The sequence below is a fragment of the Centroberyx affinis genome, unplaced genomic scaffold, assembly GCF_046629955.1.
Source record: "Centroberyx affinis isolate AG114_WGS23_722 - 3 ecotype Tasmania unplaced genomic scaffold, CSIRO-AGI_Caff_v1 ptg004214l_1, whole genome shotgun sequence".
In the NCBI taxonomy this organism is placed as follows: domain Eukaryota; kingdom Metazoa; phylum Chordata; class Actinopteri; order Beryciformes; family Berycidae; genus Centroberyx; species Centroberyx affinis.
The window spans coordinates 13,900-35,088 of NW_027281959.1; the positions used below are offsets into that span (position 1 = coordinate 13,900).

Genomic DNA, 21,189 nt, shown 5'->3' on the forward strand with positions numbered 1-21,189 from the left:
TTCATATTACAAATAGACAACCAAAACCACATGAATAAATAGTACAAATTAATTCAACAATCAGTGTTTGTGGACAAGATAATATTAGATGATGTCAAGGGAAGTTCTGTTATATATCAACAGTTGCAGTTGAGATGTACCTTGATATGCCCGGGACCTCCATGAAGATATGCCAAAAACGTAGCAAATCACTTGCCTTTTTTTTTTTTTAGATTTAGGCTGAAAGATACAAATTTTTGATCATTTTAACAATCTTAAGACAAATATTTTTGTTAAAATGTTAAAAGATCCTAAACCCCTACTTATTTGTGTGCTCAAATTATGCAGATTATCTATCATGAGCATTCATTTAAGATTACATGGGGCAGTGGTCAATTTTGGGAGGAAAAAAGTATATAGATGTAGTCTTTCGTTTGAACCCAGGTAGACCAAACGTAATATAGGCTCTCTAACAACTAAGCCTGCCTGCACCAAAGAAATTCTTACCCACCACTTTCAGTACTTTTATTTAAAAGTTAATTTTAAGTGGCTGAATTTCCCCAGACTACTATTCCATTATTATCATTTCCATTTTTACTTATTACTTATATACTTATATTTACTAAAGGATTTGTGTATTTCCATGTGTGTCAGGTTGTTTTTGCAAGCCTATAGTTCCTTATTGGGAGGGAGAGACGCTCACCACCTCATAGACAGCTGTAGAGCTATATATGAAAAGTCACAGTCAGCATGCATGAAAGATCACACAAAACACAGCTCTCAATTCACTGTACAAAACTTTCTTCATTTTTTGTGTTTTTCTTCCTTAATAATGACATACAACAGGGGACCCGTAAACAAAAAGAGAAAATGTCATTTGATACAAGCTAGAATGCAGTTCAAAAATATATATAATAAAACAAAATTAATAAAAAGCAGGTCTCTTATCCCTTGTAGTTAGAGGAAATAGTTTGAATACAGCTTAATATGATGTACAAAATATCACACAGTGATAAATTGCTATTAAAAAAATAAAAACACAAAGAAATGAGAGTCCTTTACCTTGGCCTCTGACTGATAACTGTCTTTTTTTGTTTTTGTTTTTTTACTTATTTTCTTCATTTTTCATGTTTTTTAATCATTTTGCTTTTTTACAAGTTATACATTGCCATTATCAATCACAAGCAGTTTCTATGCCTAGCAAGGAAGAATGATTCACTTATGATACTACAGTATTCTTACATCTTAATAATCATATTCATAATCAAAGAAAACAAATGCAACAAACAAAACATGAAAATGATGGACATTTACAGCACATCATGGCATCGCTAGTCTTATCATTTACAGCCTCCTTTTCAATTTCTTTTTCTTTTTTGATGTGTCATACTGATTTGTCTATTCTCAGAAAGGGGACATGGCTCCGAATGAAAAGAAAGCATCAGTGGATTTACAGTAAATCTAACTGGCAATAACTGTGGGCCATGGCCAGTCCCATGTAGTATTTACTCAACATTGGATAAGAAATACCTGCAAAACATTATTTCTGCACCCTGTCTGTCACCAATCCTAACCATCAATGAGATGTAATAATCCAGAGCTCATCTACTATTAGATGTAGTGCAACATGTAGCCAAATAGTAGTTAAGTGTCACAACAGTACACGATGCCCAGCAGCAATACAGTATTGTCGTTGCACCTGGTCGCTCTCTTTGACTGTCAAAGCAAAAGATGTACAGCTGAAAAACATCTGGTGTAAATTTGGATAAACAGCAGCCCACCGCCCTGTTTGAGAGAAAAATGTTTGAACTAAGATGGCCAGTGTCCCCAAAGATTGGGAGGGGAGTGTTTGCCTCTAGGCTCTGAACACTTAGATCTGCCCTCTGACCCCAAGAGTGACCCTGTAGTCTTGTTGAGGAGGTGGAGGCTGCCCCTTAACCAACTGATTATTTGATGAATCTTCTCATGGCTGTAGGGTCAGGAATGCTTATCAACTAATCTGAAAATAGGTCAGTTGTTAAGGGGCAACTTTTACCTAAAGCTATGTGATTGCAGGAGGGAGACAGGTGAGAGGGGTTACCGATTCTAAATGCGCTCCTGCAGTACTGTAGTCCCTAATGAGCCACTCTCGTCTCACAGAAACATTGTTTTCAGAATAGCACAGCAATGACAACAGTGACAGGAGAGGGCGGCCAGGAGCAGACTGGATGCTAACCGAGTCATGTCACCTCTGACCCGTACCGACACCCTCACTTCTCAGCTCAATGCAGTTCCATCTTTTCTGACTTTGATGAAACGATGGCAATTCTGTCTGCTTAGCTTAAGGATTAGGTAGTGCCAGGTTTCAAGTCTTTTCTAAAGAGAAGGGGGTGAATTTAAGGTGGGTTTTATTCTTTTGCCCTGGGGGCATTTTCCCCAGCATGCCTCTTTTGACACAGGAAGGAGAGACAGTTTCACACCATTAGCCCTCTGGGTAATGTGCTACTGTGCAGCTGCTGCACGTCATACAAGAGGGAACAGGAACCTCACCTCAATGCACAAGTGATGGTGATGTCACATGATAAGCTTCTCTAAAAACCTGAATAAATAACAAACAGGAACTAACTAGCCAGAACCAAGCACCACCCAAAAAACTGGCACTGACTTCAGGATGAACTGAAAAAGACAATCTGAACAGTTGTCATTACAAAACCATTTCAGTCAAGGTGGTCCTCACTGTGATATAACTATCATCAGCTCTGTATACACCACAACAAACCAGCCATCAATCCTGAAATGATAAAGGCCAACCTTATTCACATCAACCCAATGAAAAATAACCTGTAGGAACAGTGAGTGTTATTCTGAAAAATGGCAACTTACAGTATCTCAATACAGGTTAATGAAATGATTCAACAATGAAGTGTAATTTAAAAAAAAAAAAAAAAGCAGATTTACTCAATGAAGATCTATAGCCCAGTGAGTGAGAAACAAAGTCTCTCTCTCTCTCTCTCTCTCTCTCTCTCTCTCACACACACACACACACACACAAAACAGGTCCCTGATTCTGACTCAAGACTAACAAGGTCTTTCTTAGCACCGTGATTTAACTAGTGCACATGCAAACACACACACACACGCACGCAAACACACACACACACACTCTCTTCTGTACAGTAAAAAGCGCCACATGGCATAATCTGTAGCACTTCCTTAGAGTATACAGACTGACCTTCCACCCCTCTAGCATAGAGACAGTAACTGCGCTCACATGATATCTATCTTTAGTTGGTTAACACTGGGTGAGAACGGTCGTCTGCAGAAAAAGAGCGAAAATTGTACATCTGTCATGGTGATGATAATGCTTCCTCAACAGTGGAAATAGGTTCAATCATCTGGTACAGCAGAGTAACATTTCATCTCACACAAATGCGCAAACACTGTGGCAAGCAGACATACAGGTAGAGGCAGAATCATGCACACTGTTTAAATGGGGACACTGTAATACCCAGACATACAAAACAATGACTTGGTGTCTTGGCGATAAAGTTGAAATTAAAGCTATTTGTCCAACACTGGTTAGCGACTGGCTAGTGTCTCCTCACACACAACTAAGTATGACATTCTCCAACCCCAAATACTACGACACACACACTCGTCTGGAGTCTTTGGAATGTAATACATTGATTCCCTATGTAGTGGTTGGTCAGGTGGCTTCTGCCATCACTGGGAACGGTACTGTACTTAGGCATGCCTACATTATGTTAGCCACAAGTGAGTTAAACTTTGTATTTATTATAAAAAAAAAAAAAAAGCAAGACTTCAAACGAAATGTGGTGGTGCATTTGTGCGTTCCGTGTGCTGTGCACGTGCATGTGAGTGTTTCCTTGGGGATTCTCCGTAAATGTGAGTAGTGTCAGCAGTTCAAGCACACAAACACACACAGTGCCTTGTAATAACTCGGCGGACTGAAAAAAGCGGAACTGAATATTGTAGTGTAGAAAAGTGTTACTCCAAACATTAATATTTGAAAACTGAGCAGCCAGAAACTTGAAGTTATAAAAAGCGGTATGATTAGTATCACAACAAGTCACTGAGGCATCATAGAACAGTGAGGAATTAAGGGAAGTGATGTCCTGTGGCGATGACCCAGCCAGTGGGGTGCAGGACGAGTGTGTGTGTGTGTGTGTGTGTGTGTGTGTGTGGGCGTGTGTGTAAGCAGGTGAGGTTTGTCCTTTGTAGTCTTCAGTCTCTTTTGGCCCAGTTGTGGTTGTAGGACTCTATAGGCAGAAAAGGGAGGTAAACAATATTAGACCAACAGCTATTTTGGAATTGCTCATGTCAGTCCTGCCAAGGCAAACATTTACACCCATGTAATTAAAAGTATATCTGATGTGGTAATCTATAATTGCAAAAATGCACTCAATACTGAGTGTCAAGATAGACAAAATACACAAACTCAAAATCCTCCTTGTCCCACACCCCTCTCACCAGAATGATGATAGTGCTGTCAGACAAAGATCTTGGCAAGTGCGTCTGCGCCAGCGCTGGCGATGAAGGGCTGGGAAGAGTGGAAGGCCACATCGTGGATGGCCTCGTCATGCTTCTTCCTGTGGGCCGTGATCTCCTGCACGCACGTCCTGTTGTCGAGCATCCATAGGCGCACTGAGCAGTCGTGGCCTGCAGGGGGCAAGGGGGGGCAGACACAGTTATCAGGGGGCAAAGGTCACAGTAGAATACATGATACAAGGTTTTAGAAGTCAGATTTAATACACTGCTTCTTCTAGATGCATTTTGCATGGTAACATATTAGTCTATTCTAGTAGATTTCAGGTTGTTCAGTATTTTTTTGTATCAAAACATGACCTCCCTTTTGCTTAGTCTGAGGATGTAGAGTAGAACTGTAGTGTTTTTTAATAGTTTCCATGTTTTGATAAACCAGTATTTTTTTTAACCTCACTTGCAAAACACTGTCCTTTTATCTCTCCTCTATGTTTTTTCCCAATTTGTGTTTTTATCAGTACTATGTTTTATCACTGTGCAAACTAACTATTTATCAGAGCCTTAGAGCTCCAAACTGGTTTGGAAAATTTGGCATAACATTTAAAATATCATAACAGGAAAATATATTCTACTGGTTGTGTGTAATTCTTACAATGTCCTTGATTTTTTATGGAGCCAAAAATAGCTGAACTGCAAATTAGACTGTGCAGAACATTTCAGAATGCTAGTCAATACGTTTCACATTTTGAATAAGATTTTGATTATATTTTGAATAAGATTTAGATTCAATGCAACTCCTTATCCTATGGGAAGCCAGTGTTTTCCAGTTGTGTGCCACCACAGCAAGGAAATTACCACCACTGCTCGAGAAAATGTGACATTAAAATTAGCATTGTAATATAGTCTTAAAAACTTGTCTAAAACAAAAGTAAGTGCAGTCCACATAGTTTAGAAACATAACTTAGACCCAAACAGCGACAGATATGGGACAAAACTAGAATTACCCCCCCCCCCCCCAAGCACCACAACTGCATAAAATTACAGAGCAAACACTGAAACTCCATTCAGAGATGTTCAGATAAACAAGGTTCTATTGTGTTATTGTGGTAGGAGTGTTAGTAATGGTAGCTGTTTGGTACTCACTGCCAGAGATGAGGTAAGTGCCTTTAGGGTCTGTAGTAAGACAGGTGACAGCATCCAGGTGGGCCACCATTGAGTGGACCACTTTACCTGTGCAAACACACAAAACCAAATCAATCATGCACATTCACATTCCAGAAAAAAAAGTATTGTCTATAGATCTTAAAACCTTAAACTGGGAATTAACGGATTACATTATGTACATACCTGTCTTGTTGTCTAGGAAGCGGATGGTGCGGTTCTCATGTGCAGTGATGGAGATCGGCTCAGATGGGTGACTGACCACACGGTTGATCAGCTCGCTGCCTGCAGAGGAAGACAAAGACAAACAACTCATTCTACTTTCATCTCGTCTCTCACTTAGGAAAAAGAAAAAAGGACAAGAGAATATAATGAGCTTCAGACACGCTTATTAGGAGAACATGTTTATACAGAATGTGTGATAGCTACATTACAGCTAGGGGGGGCAAGAGGACCGAGGAGACATGGGCAGAAGTGGGCAGAAGTCACATGTGCAGTGAGAATAGTAACCTTGAGGTTGCAGACTCATGCTACATGAGCTGCAGCAGCAAGCAGAGTCTCGCAACCAGAGCAATGCCGTTGAGGAAAATATAAAACATAACAAGGTAAATATTGGACTTTTGGACCTACAGTACAATCGTTTGGCTACAAAACACTTGGATTATGCTGCACAAGCTGTTTGGAGAAATTTGATGCACATTTTATGCTTTTTTGAGCTTTGGAAAAGCTGGCTCTGTTAATAGTTTGGGAGACGGCCAATATAGAACTACGGGGGCTAACCTGCTCTGTGTTTGGCAGTCATACAAGTGGAGTTTTGACTGACATGGGAGTGAGTACATAATGACTGAATCTCCATTTTGGGGTGAACTATTCCTTTCAGGGCAACAGACAGAAATATCACTCAAATATATTGTTACATCAGTCTGCTCAGTCCTCTCAACAGTTACTAAGTAGGTGTTGGGAGCAGAACATACCATCCTTGGTCTGCGTCTCTAGCACCATGATGCTCTGCTCTGTGTTGAGGTCATAGAGCAGCGTCTCACCGCCGTCAAATGACACCACCACCTGGTTAGGGTCAGAGGTCACAAAGGCCACCGAGGTGGGCGTGCCGTGCTCTGGGAGAAGATAGAAGAGAGGTTGGGGTTTGGATACAATACATACATACAAAGCACACACAGTCACGCACACCAACACAGCTACCTTTCTCCTTATTGAAGACGGACAGGCAGGGTGCAGAGTTCTGGGGGTCCCAGATGCGAACAGTGCCGTCGGCCGAGCACGAGGCCAGACGATGCTGGGCTGCAGAGTAAGCCAGACCCCACACACTGTCCTCATGACCTGCCAGCACACTGCTCTCGATGCCAGGATCTGGGCAGACACACACACACAGACAGAAAATAAGACACATACTTCTGACTGAATATTAGTATCACTTGGGGGTGATTCCTGAGTAACAGGCAGCTGAGACTGACCGTAGTTGTCGTAAGGATCCACGTTGAGGTCTGGGATCTTCCAACACCGGACGGTTCCATCCAGGCCTCCGCTGTAGCAGGATTCTCCGTCCTCACCCATGGTCAGAGACAGGACAGCTCCACTGGACAAAAAGAAAAATGGATCAGAGGGCGCACTGTATGGGTGTACTTCAGTGACAGTGTGTGCGTGCGTGTGTGTGTGTTTGGTGTGTGTATGCGTCAAGACTCGGCTCACCTGTGTGCTCTAAATGTGTAGATGGGCTCAACATCCAGCGCTGCATTCCTGTGGAAGGACACAGTCTATTAGTTTTGCTCTTAATATTAATTCTCCGCTGTGTTCTCCGTCTCGTCTTTACATTCGTATCTGTCCTTGTGCTGCTTGTAAAGCACCTGGAGCTGCATTCTACATGCTTGAAAGGTGCTAAATAAATAAAGTTTATTCATTATTATTATTGATATCTTTTTCCTAATTTTTCCCCTAGCATTCTGTATGGATCTAAGGATTGTTGTTCTTACTTCTTGGAGTGCATGGCCTTGTTGAGGTTCCACAGTTTGAGCGTTCCGTCCTCGGAGGCTGTGAGCAGCACCGCCTGGCTGGGGTGAAAGGTCAAAGCGCGGATGGCGTCAAAGTGGCTGCGTAGCGTGAAACGAGGGTTCCACGTCTTCTTAAACTCCTCCCTGTTATCCTGCATCTGACAGGACACACATTTAAAAGGGATGAGTGTGTGCGCGAGTATTTAGGTTAGATTATACCCTGGGTGTCAAACAGAACGTATGCGTAATTACATCCATGGAGAGATCGTTGTCATTGGCAACAGTGAGGTCGGCCAGCTCGCCCAGGTTCATGTCCCCTCCCCCGACAGCGTCCATGATGAAGACGTCAGAGGAGAAACCCAGGGCGCCACCTGCAGGTCCGCAGGAGGAAGGGCACAACAGTCAATATTGCAACATGACTCTCCGTCATCACCCTACCACTACAGGCTAAGATTACTGTAAAAACTAGCACTGCTTCTCAGAACTCTTTGGCAAATTCATGCATCCTCTCACCTCACTTGCTCCCACAACACACTACCAGTCAAATGTTTGGACACACACATTTTTCTTTATTTTTACTATTTTTCACACAGAACAATAGCTAAGACATCAAAACTATGAAATAACACAAATGGAATTGGGCAGTGACCAAAAAAGTGTTAAACAAATCAAAACTTTCTCATATTTTAGATTCTTTAGAGTAGCCACCGTTTGCCTTGATGGAAAGGCAAAGGCTTTGGAAAGAAATTCATACATAGGCATCAACTTCACTATTTATATTTGTCTAAGAAACACATTTCAAGCATTTAAGCATAAGCCTTTAGATCAAAATGGCTTTAAGATAATGAAAAACATAGTACATTCAATCAGGTCCAAACATTTGACTGGTAGTGTATGTACTGGTGCAAACACTGGTGGGTATGGGAGTTACCTAGTAAGTTCACCCCTAAGTGAGTTTTAAAATTGAGACAAAGGGAGAGGAAGCAAGACAATGTATAAGTTTGAGATTCAACCTATATGAACTACGATCATGCGACTAGGAGACAAGGGAGACTGCGGGAGAGGACTTGGGCGTAGTGTAGAGTCTAAAGTTTCCTATGATGCATACGGTCGGGTTGGGGGGAGTCTTACCTTCCCCGGATCGAGCCTGTCCCGACACAGAAGGGGGCGGGGTAGGTTTAGGGGGGAAGTCCGACATCATGCCTTGTAACTTGTTCCTGCGGTTCTCTGAACCCGGCAAGAGGAGAGAGACACAAAACATCCAGTCATGCAGAGAGGTGGAAGGAGGAGAGAGAGGCAGACAGATGGACAGAGAGAGGCGAGAGAGATACATACATGGAAAGGGGAAGACAAATGGAGACAGGAGGCAAAAAGATAGAATATATACATTAAATACAGGACATACAAACTGAAAGAGTCTTCCGATGAGAAGAGAAGATGAAATAGATAAAAGCACAGAACTTTAAGAAGACAGTAAATGTGACTCAAAGAATGAAACCTGGACATACAAGAAGACAGCGCAGCATGCATGAAAACCTTTCAGATGACCCCGGACCACAGATAATCACAGACTCTGGACAGAAATGACAGCCACACAAATCCAAAGAGTGACAGACTGAGAGGTCGTGAAACAGGCCAGAGAGACAAGTGCTTGGGAAAGACACTGGTTTTATTGACAAGTAGAGATGCCAAGACACAGTGAGAAAAAAAAAAAGATAAAAAGGTGTGGGGTGTGGGGGGGCCGGGCAGAAATATACAGAAAAGACAGATGCACTCGTGGCAGTGATTTTGGCAGTGCTGGTGCTGATGATGTTGCTATGGCAACAGCGTACCTAACTCCCGTCCGTCCCCCGAGATCCGGGCCTCTCCCGCCCCCTCCCCCTCCTCCCCCGAGCCCAGGAAGTCAAATTCGCTGAGTGCATCTTCCGAGTCGTCTTCATCCTCCTCATCCTCAGGGTCCAGGTCCGTGGTCATGGGCTCCGAAGCCATCTGGACGGAGGGTCAGGGAGAGGGACAAAGAGAAGGAGAGGAAGAGAGAATAACACTGTCACTCATATGAAAAGTCAGGGACACAGTTCAATCGAAGGGTCTATGTGTGATTTCTGGTCCAATGCTGGCCTCTGTCGTTCAGCGTTGTCATTGCAACAACATTGCCTGCCGTAAAGCGAGACCATCAGCAGCATGGTGGCGCTGGTTGGACTGCTTCAGAATCAATACCAATGAACTTTATATCATGTTTTACACAGTTAGCGCATTTCTTTTTGTTCAATGGACGGCTTTCCATGATTAGGATCCTGACATTACCACAATTCCCGTTGTCTGTGGATTTTTGGAACATATCGAAGGTAAGGAGTCACTATTTTGTGTGTGGAGTAACACTACATCCCTGTTGCATAAATGGGCCGCTCCGTTAAAATTTGAGCTGTTAGGAAGATTATATACAGGCCAAATTTACCAGAACACCCTACCGATTAGTAATAAAGTCTCAAATTATATTTCCCGATATTTCCCTGTGTTTTTTGCCGATATGCAAGGCAAAAACAATTGCCAGATTTTTGAGCGGACCTTGGTGTGGTAGGAGGGCCTTCAAGCAACAACAACAACAACACAGCCTCAGCCCACTCCTGTGTTTTTGAATGCAGAAATCTCTGCAGCATGTGCGCTGTAGCTGTTCACTTTGTTTCACTACCATTCGGGAACCTCTGCTGATATTTACTAGTCATATTATGCTTCAGTAAAGCAGAAATATTACACATAGACCCTTTAATAAACCTAATATTTTTTATGATGTTCAATAGTTCAATAGAGTTTTATAATAATTCAATAATCATTAATCATACCTTCACACGAGACTTCTTGTTCTTGCGCGGTCCGTCGATGCAGTCGGTGGCCATGCCCTGGAAGTCGTCTTCCTCATCACTGTCATCTTCATCATCATCCTCACAGCCATGCAGGAAGGGGATCTTGTCCAGCACTGAGCCACCCAGACGTTCCTTAGAGCTTTCCTTCCCCGCGTTCCTACAAACACATGCATGCTTTAGCCTCTCCAGTCCAAGCTGAGTAGAATGGTCAGGCAGCACATTTATCACAGCACCTTATAGTGGTGGGCGGTACGGCCTTTATATCTTGAGATTTTTTACATTTTGTACAGTAACGGTGTGTATCACATCATAGTAGTTTTTCTGTTAATGTCATTTGAAAAATGTTTTATGAGTACAAGAACTCTGTAGGAATGCCTGTTTTTCAGCTCAGGTTTCAACTTATTTACCTATTTAAGGGCAGATATCAGATCTGCAGTATTTTGACTTTTATCTGAAACACTCACGTAAACTTTTTGATGAAGCTACAAAAAGTTTGCAATATTCATACTCACGTTTCATCTTCAGGTGGGAAAATATGTTGCTGGCAACGACAGATGCTCAAGCTCTTGACAGATTTCTGCAGTTTTCATAACCTAACAATGTTCGTGTGATGGAGGACGCCACCCTTTTTTAGACAATCTTTTCTTATCTTTGTTCTATTGGCTTTCATTTCGTCAGACAGTAGGTCTCCGCTTACATAAACAGAGACACATGGGTGCTACTTGCAGCCCTACCCACTTGTTCTCAGCAAATCTGCGACTAATGACGAACTGTTTGACGTCAAGTCTGTAGAAAGTTAATACGTCCACATGGCTAATGTTCAACCAAAGATTGCTCGCCTAAAGCCTTTCTGGCTCATCCAGTAGAAACTGTACAGGCAAATCTGAGCCTTAGCACAGATTTCTATCGATATATTGTTTCTACTAGTATACCGGCCACCACCAATACCTATCACACTGGAGTAGTGACCCAGGAAATACAAAGTGGACCGTCAGTGTTAAAGGGTCAAACAGGGTAAGTCATCCATGCAAAACGAGCATGGTGAAGAGTTGAGATCCAGTCAAACTTTTCTCCGCTTAGTGTGAAAGTTCAGCACCAGAAAGTACATCGTCTTAAGGTGACAACCCAATGCACAAGGCTCGGTGTGCACTGCCTCCTACATGGATTGACCCAGTTCAGACTACCATAATATTACCAGATCATGTGTGGGAAAGCGGGTATTGGCCAAGAAGATTCCCATACCCATGGGTGTGCAGGTGTGTGTGTGTCTGCTTCCAGAGAGTCTCACCTCTTGATTTGCTCCTCTATCTGTCTGACCAGCAGGGACTCCCCCCCTGCCAGGGGCTCAGGCTCGGGAGAGGCTTCAGTGGGTGGGGGGCCATTAGCCTCAGGGCTGCTCCGCCCCAGCAGGGAGCGCACACGCTTGGAACGCATGTCCAGGATGGTGTCTGAATAGCCCACCTCCTCAAGATACCTACATACACGGGAAAAAGCACAAACAGACACACACACACACACAGAAATTAGACGAACCACTCTAGACCAGATTACAAATTTAACATCAAGGATAACATCTTTAACACTGATGGAACACTACTGAAAAGAAAGGAACTCTTGAGGGAGAAGCCTTACTTGCGTAGTAGCTGACGTCCCTCCTTCCAGGACATCTGATTGGCCGGCTCAGAGTCCGATTCAGCCGGCCCATTGGGTACTACAGAGAAAAGGAAGGATTAGTCAAGAGTGATGCAACAGCAAGGAATAACCACAAATTAAGCAGAAGCAGAGAAAAGCAGAAACTTTGAGTTGCCCTAATAAAGCAGGGACACCAGCTGCTAACACTACAACATGAGTAAAAGAAACACCATCAGATAAAGAGACCTAAACTTATCCTCTAGAATATTTCCACATAGCATCTAAAAGCTTGATTAAACGTACATTGGTCTGCCTCTGTCTCTGGTTTCTTGTCCCCGGGACTCTGGTCGTTGCCTGTCTTCAGCTTCTGGTGTTTGGCCCTGCAAATACACAAACCACCACATGAGGGCAGCATTACAAGTGAATTCTAAAAATTGTTGTCGCTATCTCCAAAACATGCAAAACATTAGGATGGATGGCTGGGTGGCTGGATAAATAGATATGTAGAGACAGAGATGGAAAGACAGAAGACAGAGTTTGCGTGCGTTTGTCTCACCTCTCTTGTTTGAGTGCGTACTCCAGCATCTTGATCCGCCTTACCAGGTCCTGTTTCATATTTTCCTGCCCTTTCCTCTCACCCTGAAGGAACGCCACCTGAGCCTGCAAACACAAACACACACACACACACACACACACACACACACACACACACACAGCAAGAGAGAGAGGTTGGTAAGGAACACACAAAATACCCTAATGACATACCACACACACTCAGTAACACACATGTACACATACAAACACACACACTAACCCAATTTAGAATGACACATCTGCCACAGCTGCATTGAAACGGTTGAAAAGCAAGCATTGTTTAGACTAGTGAGTGGTGCGTTTGATATTTGCATCAAAAAAGATCACAAGCAGAATGTGAAGGGAGAGAGTTTGGTGAGAGACAAGCATAACAAACTTGACTTCTCAGAACCCAGAGGAATAAGTAGAGGGTTGTGGAGCAGGGCTCTTATTTTTAACTTCTCCTAACCAAGGGCTCACCACGCATCTGCAGAAGAGGACAAACAAGACACAGACTGGCCCCATTCAAATACCCACTCTCAAGACACATCCTTCCTTTGTCTGCTTCCTTTTTCACTTTCCGTCCTTCTTCCTTCCGCTCTGAGCTGATAAATTCTTACCTTGAGAAAAGAGACCGTGCTTACCACTTGTCAAGCAATAACAATATTCAGGCCAAGCCACAGAATGGAGGGGAAGTAGGAAGGAAGAACGTGATCATAAGAGAATGCACAGTAAACTGCACCTTCAAGCTTTGACGAGGATTATCTTTAGACAGGGTCTTCCCTAGGGTAAGCCATCCTGAGGTAAGGCTTGACAAAGATATGAAAAGGCTTCCTCGGAGTGGGTGGAGAGATTATTTTCTACTGAGAAACACATTTACAACACAGATTTCAGAAATGCTATGCTTTTCACCAGGTGACGTTTGACAGTGGGCAAAAGGAAACTTAACTCTGGCAATGAAGGAAAAGAGAGCAGAACTGTGGTTCACAAGAACCAGGATACAGGCCGCCCTCTACTGGATGGAGGAGAAAAATGCCCCAGTGGAAAAAACAACAGTGATCCCAGTTGGAAGTAGATTAAGGAGGCCTAACTCTAGTTAAGCAATTCTCAGTATTTGAATGGAGTCAATCGTAGGGACAATAGTTTGGCATCCTTTTACCGTCTCCTCTGTCTCTCCCTCTCTGTCTGCCAAGTGGTGCTGGAGCCTTTGATACCGCTTGTTTTACAGTTCATTTCTCCTCTGCATGCCCATGTCTGTGTTCGTGCCCATGCTCCCACACACACACGCACTTCGCTAAAACTAGAGCAGTCTAAAAACACTGTCTCATGGGGCAGGCACTCGGTCTACATGAGAGGGGAGTCAATCACCCAGGAAAACACACACACACACACACACACACACACACACACACACATAGCAGTCATGTAACCAGCAACCAAGGCTAGTGAAGGCAGGGAAATCTGCTTAGCAAACCTTACTGCTGCTGATGAGTAATCCTGATTAATGCACCATGGTTTTACATGCTCATCTGAGCATTTTGGAGATCGTTGTCAAACCTAGCATGTCAACGCTGTATGCACGATTTAGGAGGTCAAGGGATACAGATAGCTTAATGTGGTTTATACTTGTCATAGGCTATATAGAGTCACACATATCCAAAATGTAAAAAGAATATATGCACCAGTAATAATAACAGCAGGAGTAGCTTGGTGATCCCAAACTAATGACACCATCTAAGGAGCTTAAAATATCCAACTCAGAACCACTGAAAGGATGGGTTGAAACGCAGTGTAAAAAGGGGTTTTAAGCATGTCCCTTTAATAAGAGTAACTGTTCAGATGTAGGACTGTAACCTGCTGTGGGTCAGGTAGACGGTACTGGCTTTGGGTACAACCAGTCAGTAAGAGAGAGAGGCGCGGAGAGGAATGTGTCTAGTTTACCCTTAAGGGGCAGGGCATTGCGTATCTGCTCCTACTCAGACAGACGAGCTACAACCTGCTCACACACAAACACACAAACAGACACACACACACACACACACACACACACACACACACACACACACACACACACACACAGAGAGCACAGATAAGCATCACACCCTTGTGTGCCAGTGTCACGCTGTGTTCCTAGAGAGACAAGTTCCCACTGGCCTTTGCCTGCACTGGCGCCCGACAACCTCACATCACTGACAAGGCCATGATAGAGAGTAGGCTGCATCCATACACAGATACACACGCACGCACACCCAAATATTCACACACTCAGCACACACTCAAACACAAACACACATCCAGGAAGAACCAGCCTTTCCAGATACGTTAAGGCAGCCAAAGACAGAGGGATGACTGTGTGAAAGATTGTATTGCAGGCCCAACCATGTATAATTCCCCGTCTATTCCTTCACAAATCACTTTCATTCTTTGGCTATAACCCTTATTTTACTTAAATTACATACTTAATTTTCTTTCTCTTACAAAACGGCAGGACTAAGGGGATTGAATGGATAAAATAGGACGTTAGGGTAGACTCATTTGCCAAAGCACTCCTAGACATTAGGCTTCCTCAGGGAAGAGAAGGATGTATCTGAGATACTGCACAAAAGTAGAGCCTGCACACTGAAAGCTGTTCTCAAGGTGTATGAATTTATTAACATTAATTTCACGTGCGACGTTTCAAACGAACAAACTGCTCTTCATCAGACTAGACAATTGAGTGAAGAGCTAATGAAGAGCAGTGAGCACACGTATTGCTTTCAGCTTTAAGCTTGAGGACTCTACTTTTGTTTTGTTTTTCTGTCCGGCACCGGCTGGTTTAGATTGGGATGTGCTTGTTTATACTCTGTTCTGTACTTGAAATATTGAAATAGGTCCTGTGTGTGGGACCGGGGCCAACATTGGAGAGGCTGGGCCTTCCATTCATCACCTAGTGGAGTAGAGGTGTTTTTCCTAAGAGCACAGCTCCATACACGTCAAATGACACTTGAAATAAAGGCCACGATGGATGAGGTGCCTTGAACAGTCACTACAGATTCAGAGCAGGTTGCAACACATCACTAATTCTACAAATTGAATTATGCTAAAATAAACTGGTATAAGTTTAAATCAAAGCCATGCTCAGGAGAAACAATATGAAATGAAACTTTGGTTTTTGGATGTCTATTTGTGTAGCCTTGCCCACTTTCACCCTGAGGTTATGCTCTTTGTATTCTGTTGGTAAACTAACTATAGGGCTGATTGAACTTCAAAGAACCCTTGGTGACAGCAAACCTGTGGTGCCGTCTGATCTCTCTGTGCTGCAGGGGGCCCTTCCTCCATGTAGCCTACTGCTGCTGACCTTTTGAGAGTTTGGCGTAATGAGGAGAGCTGACACATTTAGCCTACTCCGTCAGTCCCTCTCTCCTACTAGCAGAACAGGGTCAAGGGCAGCTTTCCTCTGCCTCTCCTCCACTGGCCGCCCTCCATCCCCTCATCCCTTCATCCCCAAGAGAGAATCCATGAGCCAACAAGTAGAGCACTCAACTTTTCTAGGACAGTGCTTTGTGGCTCTGTGTGTGAGTGTGTGTGTAGTAGGTAGGTAGAGAATGGCATCCGAAACTGTAGGCTCACTGCCTATGTTTGCTTAGATGATGCTTAATAAGCATCCAGAACCAAAACTGTTATGTCAAGTATGTGATTGAGAGAGAGGCGGGGAAAAGCAAATAATGAGCTTTTCATGATACAGTGGAGTTGCAGGGAAGAAAAACATAACCATACAGCGAGATACAACAGTAGAGAGAGATGTAGATAGAGAGAGAGATGTAGAGAATGTAGAAAGAGATGTAGAGAATGTAGAAAGAGATGTAGAAATACAGAGAGAGATGTAGAAAGAGAGAGAGGTATAGAGAGAGATGTAGAAAGAGAGAGATGTAGAAAGAGAGAGAGATGGGGGGAGACAGAGAGAGAGAGAGAGAGAGAGAGAGAGAGAGAGAGAGAGAGAGAGAGAGAGAGAGAGAGAGAGAGAGAGAGAGAGAGAGAGAGAGAGAGAGAGAGAGAGAGAGAGAGAGAGAGAGAGAGAGAGAGAGAGGCTTTGGCAATATTGTCTGTGAACTTTCATGCCAATAAAGCACATTGAATTGAATTGAGAGAGAGGCTACGGGAGTTTTCTGAGCCTGCATGGGCGAGAACGTACTATAATAGTACAGTACATATGGATGTCATATGTGTGTCATGGCTGAGAGCACAGAGCTATTAATTAGAGATGTGTGTACCCAGGGGCCCCCTGGGCCACACTCAGCAGGAAGTGATGTCATCTGGGTCACCAGTAATCTATTTTACACAACTACTGAAGCTGTTAATGAAGCCAACTTGATGAGAATGAGGAGAATACAAAGATGGACAGAATAGGTAGAGGTCTCCCCTGTTCCCTCAAGTCCATATCTAAATGTGAGTGTCTAGTATGCAGTGTTTGCCAATTAAATCATAATAAGTATCAGGCTATAACAAGCTAATAGCAAGGAAGACTTGTTCAGAGACACACACACACACACGCAGTTTTGGTGTGATTTAAGAAAATATGTTTGCTGTTCTCTAGTCTGGTATGTTCACCATCATTGTGAGATGAAAAGAACCAGGCTGGCACAGACAAAGACAACTGTGACATTCAATAGAAATTTGTCTAAACAAAACAGCGCTAAGACTAGAGAAAGATCTGAAAAGCGGCTCCATTGTATGTCTGGGACAACAGGCATTTTGTGCGTGTGTGTGTGTGTGCATGTGTGTGCACGTGTGTGTGTGTACGCGCGTGCTTATGTGTGTCTGAAGGACAGAGGGCCAAGGCCGCTGCCACCTGTCCCCTGTGCTGTTGTCCCATGGTCCTGCGGGACGTCCCACCTGGCCCAGAGAGGAGAGGGCTGCATGCCTGGCCTGTCACTGGAGACACGGCACCACAGGTGTTCTGCTTTAACGACCCGATTCACACCAAAAAGCACACTACACAACTACACAGACGCCACATGCTGCATTACAGTCACTCACACTCACACACGCTAGGCTACAGTCATGGGCAGACACACAGAATCACACTACAGAGTCACAGTTTCCAGGCAAGATGATAGTGTCCATTCCTTATCACATAGTGCTGATGATTTTGCGTGTGGTTTGCTTTAGCAACCTTTAAAAGTCATGCATGCTGCAAGTGCACTAAATGCCATGCGTAGGCTACATGTGAGCTAACCATGAACACGTGTGTGATCCGCTAACTCCGCAGGACATGGCCAGAGGGCGTGCTAACTGGCATGTTGAGAGCCCTGCGAGCACGTTGGCAGCATAGCCCCCCTCCCAGCCTAGGGCTCTCTTAATGTAAGCTAGGTCAACGTTTGAGCATGGCACTCCAGCGCTCCTCTCTGTCTTTCAGCCCAGGACTTGGTGCTAATTGTACCCGTGAAACCAGACCATGTGCAGCAAATACACACAAGCACACCACGTTCCATAACAAGCTCTAATGGTGTGTTGGACATGGTGTTAGCCCGCCTCTGACTTCCACTCCCATTCTTCCCCATACTCTCCTATAAAAGCAGTGAGCACAGTCACTTTGTTATTGTCCATCCATATTTTAGTGAGCTCCTATTTATAACTACATAGGTTTGAGTCGGAGGCAGAGTGAGATGCACGGACAAGAAGGGAGGCGATGATATGTTTCTCCGTGGTTTAGTCAAGTTTATGAACTCCAGAAGATAATTTATCCTAATTAGAAGCAAACTGCGGTTACAGCAGGGCGGGCCACAAAAATGAAATGAAAAATGAGCTGTGCTTCAGTCCCAAGGCAGAGGGAAAGCATGTTTGTGTGTGTATGTTTTCCTAACCTTTATTAATACAGGGATCGTTTGCCGAGTACGCATGATCCTGTCCAGCAATACAACTCTCTGCTTTACGTTCATACAGTTACACACTTGCATGTCAGGAGGCTGCCCAGTACAGCCACAGTCCTCCACTGTTGGCCCCTGAGCAGCTGCAGCAGTTGGGGAAGTGCCTTGCTCAAGGGCACTTCAAGGGTAGTTACTCATTCACATAGATTTACCTTTCCTTTTCAGAGATTCAAATCGATGACCTTTGAGGGCACAAACCCACTCCTCTAACCTTTAGGGTGGCGCCATGTGTGTATGTGTGTGTGTGTGTGGCAGTTCACATTACATCATTGTGTTTATGTGTAATCACAGGATTTACAAATTGTACAGTACTCAGAAGCCTAGTTATAACTGTCCTGTCATGTGACCTACAATAATCAGAGACAGTAAAAAAAAAAGGTGAAAAATACTGGAAAATAAAATCGCAAACACGCTTCCATCATGCTAACCCTTAGACACCCCACTGGCTTCTCTGCTTGTGTGATAAGATAAGATGCACTTTATTGATCCCGTAGGGTCGATCTGCTCTGATTCAGGGGTCCCCAAGCGTTTTTATGTCAAGGCCCTCAAAAATAGACTACTGACCCCTATTTGATAAGATTTTGTCCTAAGGAGCTCCATCTGAGAAGATTTTTGAAGATTTACTGAAGACCTGCATAGCTGTCTGTACTGTCCATTGAGAGAGTGAAACCTATGATCAAAATAGTCATCCTGATACCTTCTCTCGTTGTGCTAAATTTGACTAATGAATAAAGCTATTCCTCATTTTGCAGGAATCCCCACAAGGATCCGTTAAGGTCCCCAGACCCCACTTTGAGAACCAGGGCTCCAATTAGTATCATTCTCTGATCCAGTGGGTTCAAAGGGAACTCATACCTATGTGACACTGACAGCAACTCCTCAGCACAATAGGGCAGCCAACTGTCCCGCTGGGATACAACAACCTGATAATAGTCTGAACTATGTTTCCATATCAGTCAAAACTATACAGTCCACGCATCTCTAAGAAATCTCATCCAGGCCTCTCTTTGATGTTTACCTGCAGTAATATCTGGGATATAGTGTAGGGTAAACCCATGTAAACTTACCCATGTTTTTATTTGCAGAATAATTTAATCACCTTTTTACGCTAAAATGAATCGTCATCATATAAATGCACAGTATATAATACGTAGGCTATAAGTTATATGATGATATGGCCTTTTAAGGTATAAAAAAAAAAGGTATAAATCAATGCTTTCTGAAAATACAACTGTTGTTTATATTGGTGGTTATTTGCCTTATGATGATCAGAGACTCGAGGTCATACTATGGCCCACGTTTTCACTTAACCACTACATCATTGCTTAGTAATACACCCTTGTAAAATGCAGTCTAATCAACTGTAACGTTAGCCCGTTAGCATTTTGTTATCCTGACTCAGACTGATGATTGGGTCTGTCCCCTGTCACAAAACACCAGTAAACGAGTTGTGGTTTGTGGATAGCTATTACAATAGTCGCCCTGGCCTTTCTTCAAAAGACGCAGGCTGAAACGATAAACAAAAAATTTACCCTGAGTTCGTCCCTCTCAGCCTCCCAGCGGTATTTCTCGGCCTGGAAGCGTCCCCACTCGTACTGGATGAAGTGCAAGATCCCAGGAAGCGACAGGCCCGAGTCCCCGTCCTGCGGTTCCCGAGGCTGCGACGATCCGGGCATCGCCCCGGCTGTCGCTGCCATCGCCCCGGCCGCCGCGGCTGATGTCGCCGCCTGGCCCAGCGCTGCTTTGGGCCCGTTCGGGTTGCGCCCCGCACCGCCGCCGCTGCCTCCGGAGTTCGGGTTCGCTACTCCGCCGGATCTGTCCGCCTCCATTTTAACCGTTCAAGGTTTCGCCAGGATAAGGAGGTGGAAACGGGCAGAGGGAATAACAATAATAAAAAAAAACCGACCCCGTCCCTTCTTCAGACCCAGCTGCACTTCCAGACCACCGTAACCTACCCTCCTTTCTTCCTTTTCTCACACGCAGAGAGCAAAATTACTATTCAGTTGGTAATATACTACACATCCGCTTCCCGACCTTCAACATAAAGCGCCATCGATTAAGTTGTTAAAAAATAGCGCGGCTTGTTTGGTTATCAATAAGGCAAATTTGAGGTCATTTTGTATTTGGAGAAGTTGATTAAAGAAATATCAAAGAAAGCCTATTAGATAATTATCACACAAAGCAAGTGTTATAATTTGGTCGGGACTCTTATTTTGTGTGTCCCGTCTGTTTCCTCCTCCTTGTGTCTTGGTGGAAATGCCCAATGTGGGTGACAAATAAGGGCCCTGTTTTCTCTGATGCACAATGAACATGTCGCAAGGGGGGCCCACTTCCTGCCATTTTGTGAGCAGCCAAGGGTTTGGTTCCGTGAAGCTAGATATAATAGTCCGCAATTATGTTTCTGGTTTACCTTTCCGAATAAAAGTTCCCCAGGTATAGCTAGTGAAATCAAATCGATAAAAGACCATGAATTGTTTTGTCGCTGTGATTGAGGGCGCTGCTTGCAATGATGAACATAGTTGCAGTTAGAATGCTCCTATATTATGATAAACATATCCCAATAAAAATGAAATGGTAAAATATAATTAT

At 43.7% G+C, this 21,189-nt stretch overlaps 1 protein-coding gene across 1 annotated transcript; it reads right to left on the minus strand.

Annotated features, from left to right (window-relative positions):
• Positions 1–759: 759 nt before the first annotated feature.
• strn4 (striatin, calmodulin binding protein 4) lies at positions 760–20,698 on the minus strand. Its single transcript, XM_071543053.1, has 18 exons — positions 20,133–20,698; positions 12,678–12,781; positions 12,425–12,501; positions 12,122–12,200; positions 11,778–11,963; positions 10,469–10,646; positions 9,461–9,617; positions 8,760–8,855; positions 7,881–7,999; positions 7,611–7,786; positions 7,330–7,377; positions 7,095–7,216; positions 6,823–6,990; positions 6,597–6,737; positions 5,809–5,907; positions 5,605–5,691; positions 4,450–4,638; positions 760–4,238 (listed from the first exon to the last, which is right to left on the minus strand). Exons 1-17 carry the CDS (start codon positions 20,427–20,429, stop codon positions 4,469–4,471), a joined length of 2,304 nt encoding a protein of 767 aa, XP_071399154.1. The 5' UTR covers positions 20,430–20,698; the 3' UTR covers positions 760–4,238; positions 4,450–4,468.
• Positions 20,699–21,189: the final 491 nt, after the last annotated feature.

Bases quoted from the DNA above. Each gene is read 5' to 3' on its own strand.
- strn4 (XM_071543053.1), bottom strand. From the start codon at position 20,429: ATGGAGGCGGACAGATCCGGCGGAGTAGCGAACCCGAACTCCGGAGGC. The intron at 8,856-9,460 runs GTACGCTGTTGC...TGCCGGGTTCAG, and splicing joins GGGGGACGGACGGGAGTTAG to AGAACCGCAGGAACAAGTTA. The intron at 8,000-8,759 runs GTAAGACTCCCC...GCGGACCTGCAG, and splicing joins ACAGGCTCGATCCGGGGAAG to GTGGCGCCCTGGGTTTCTCC.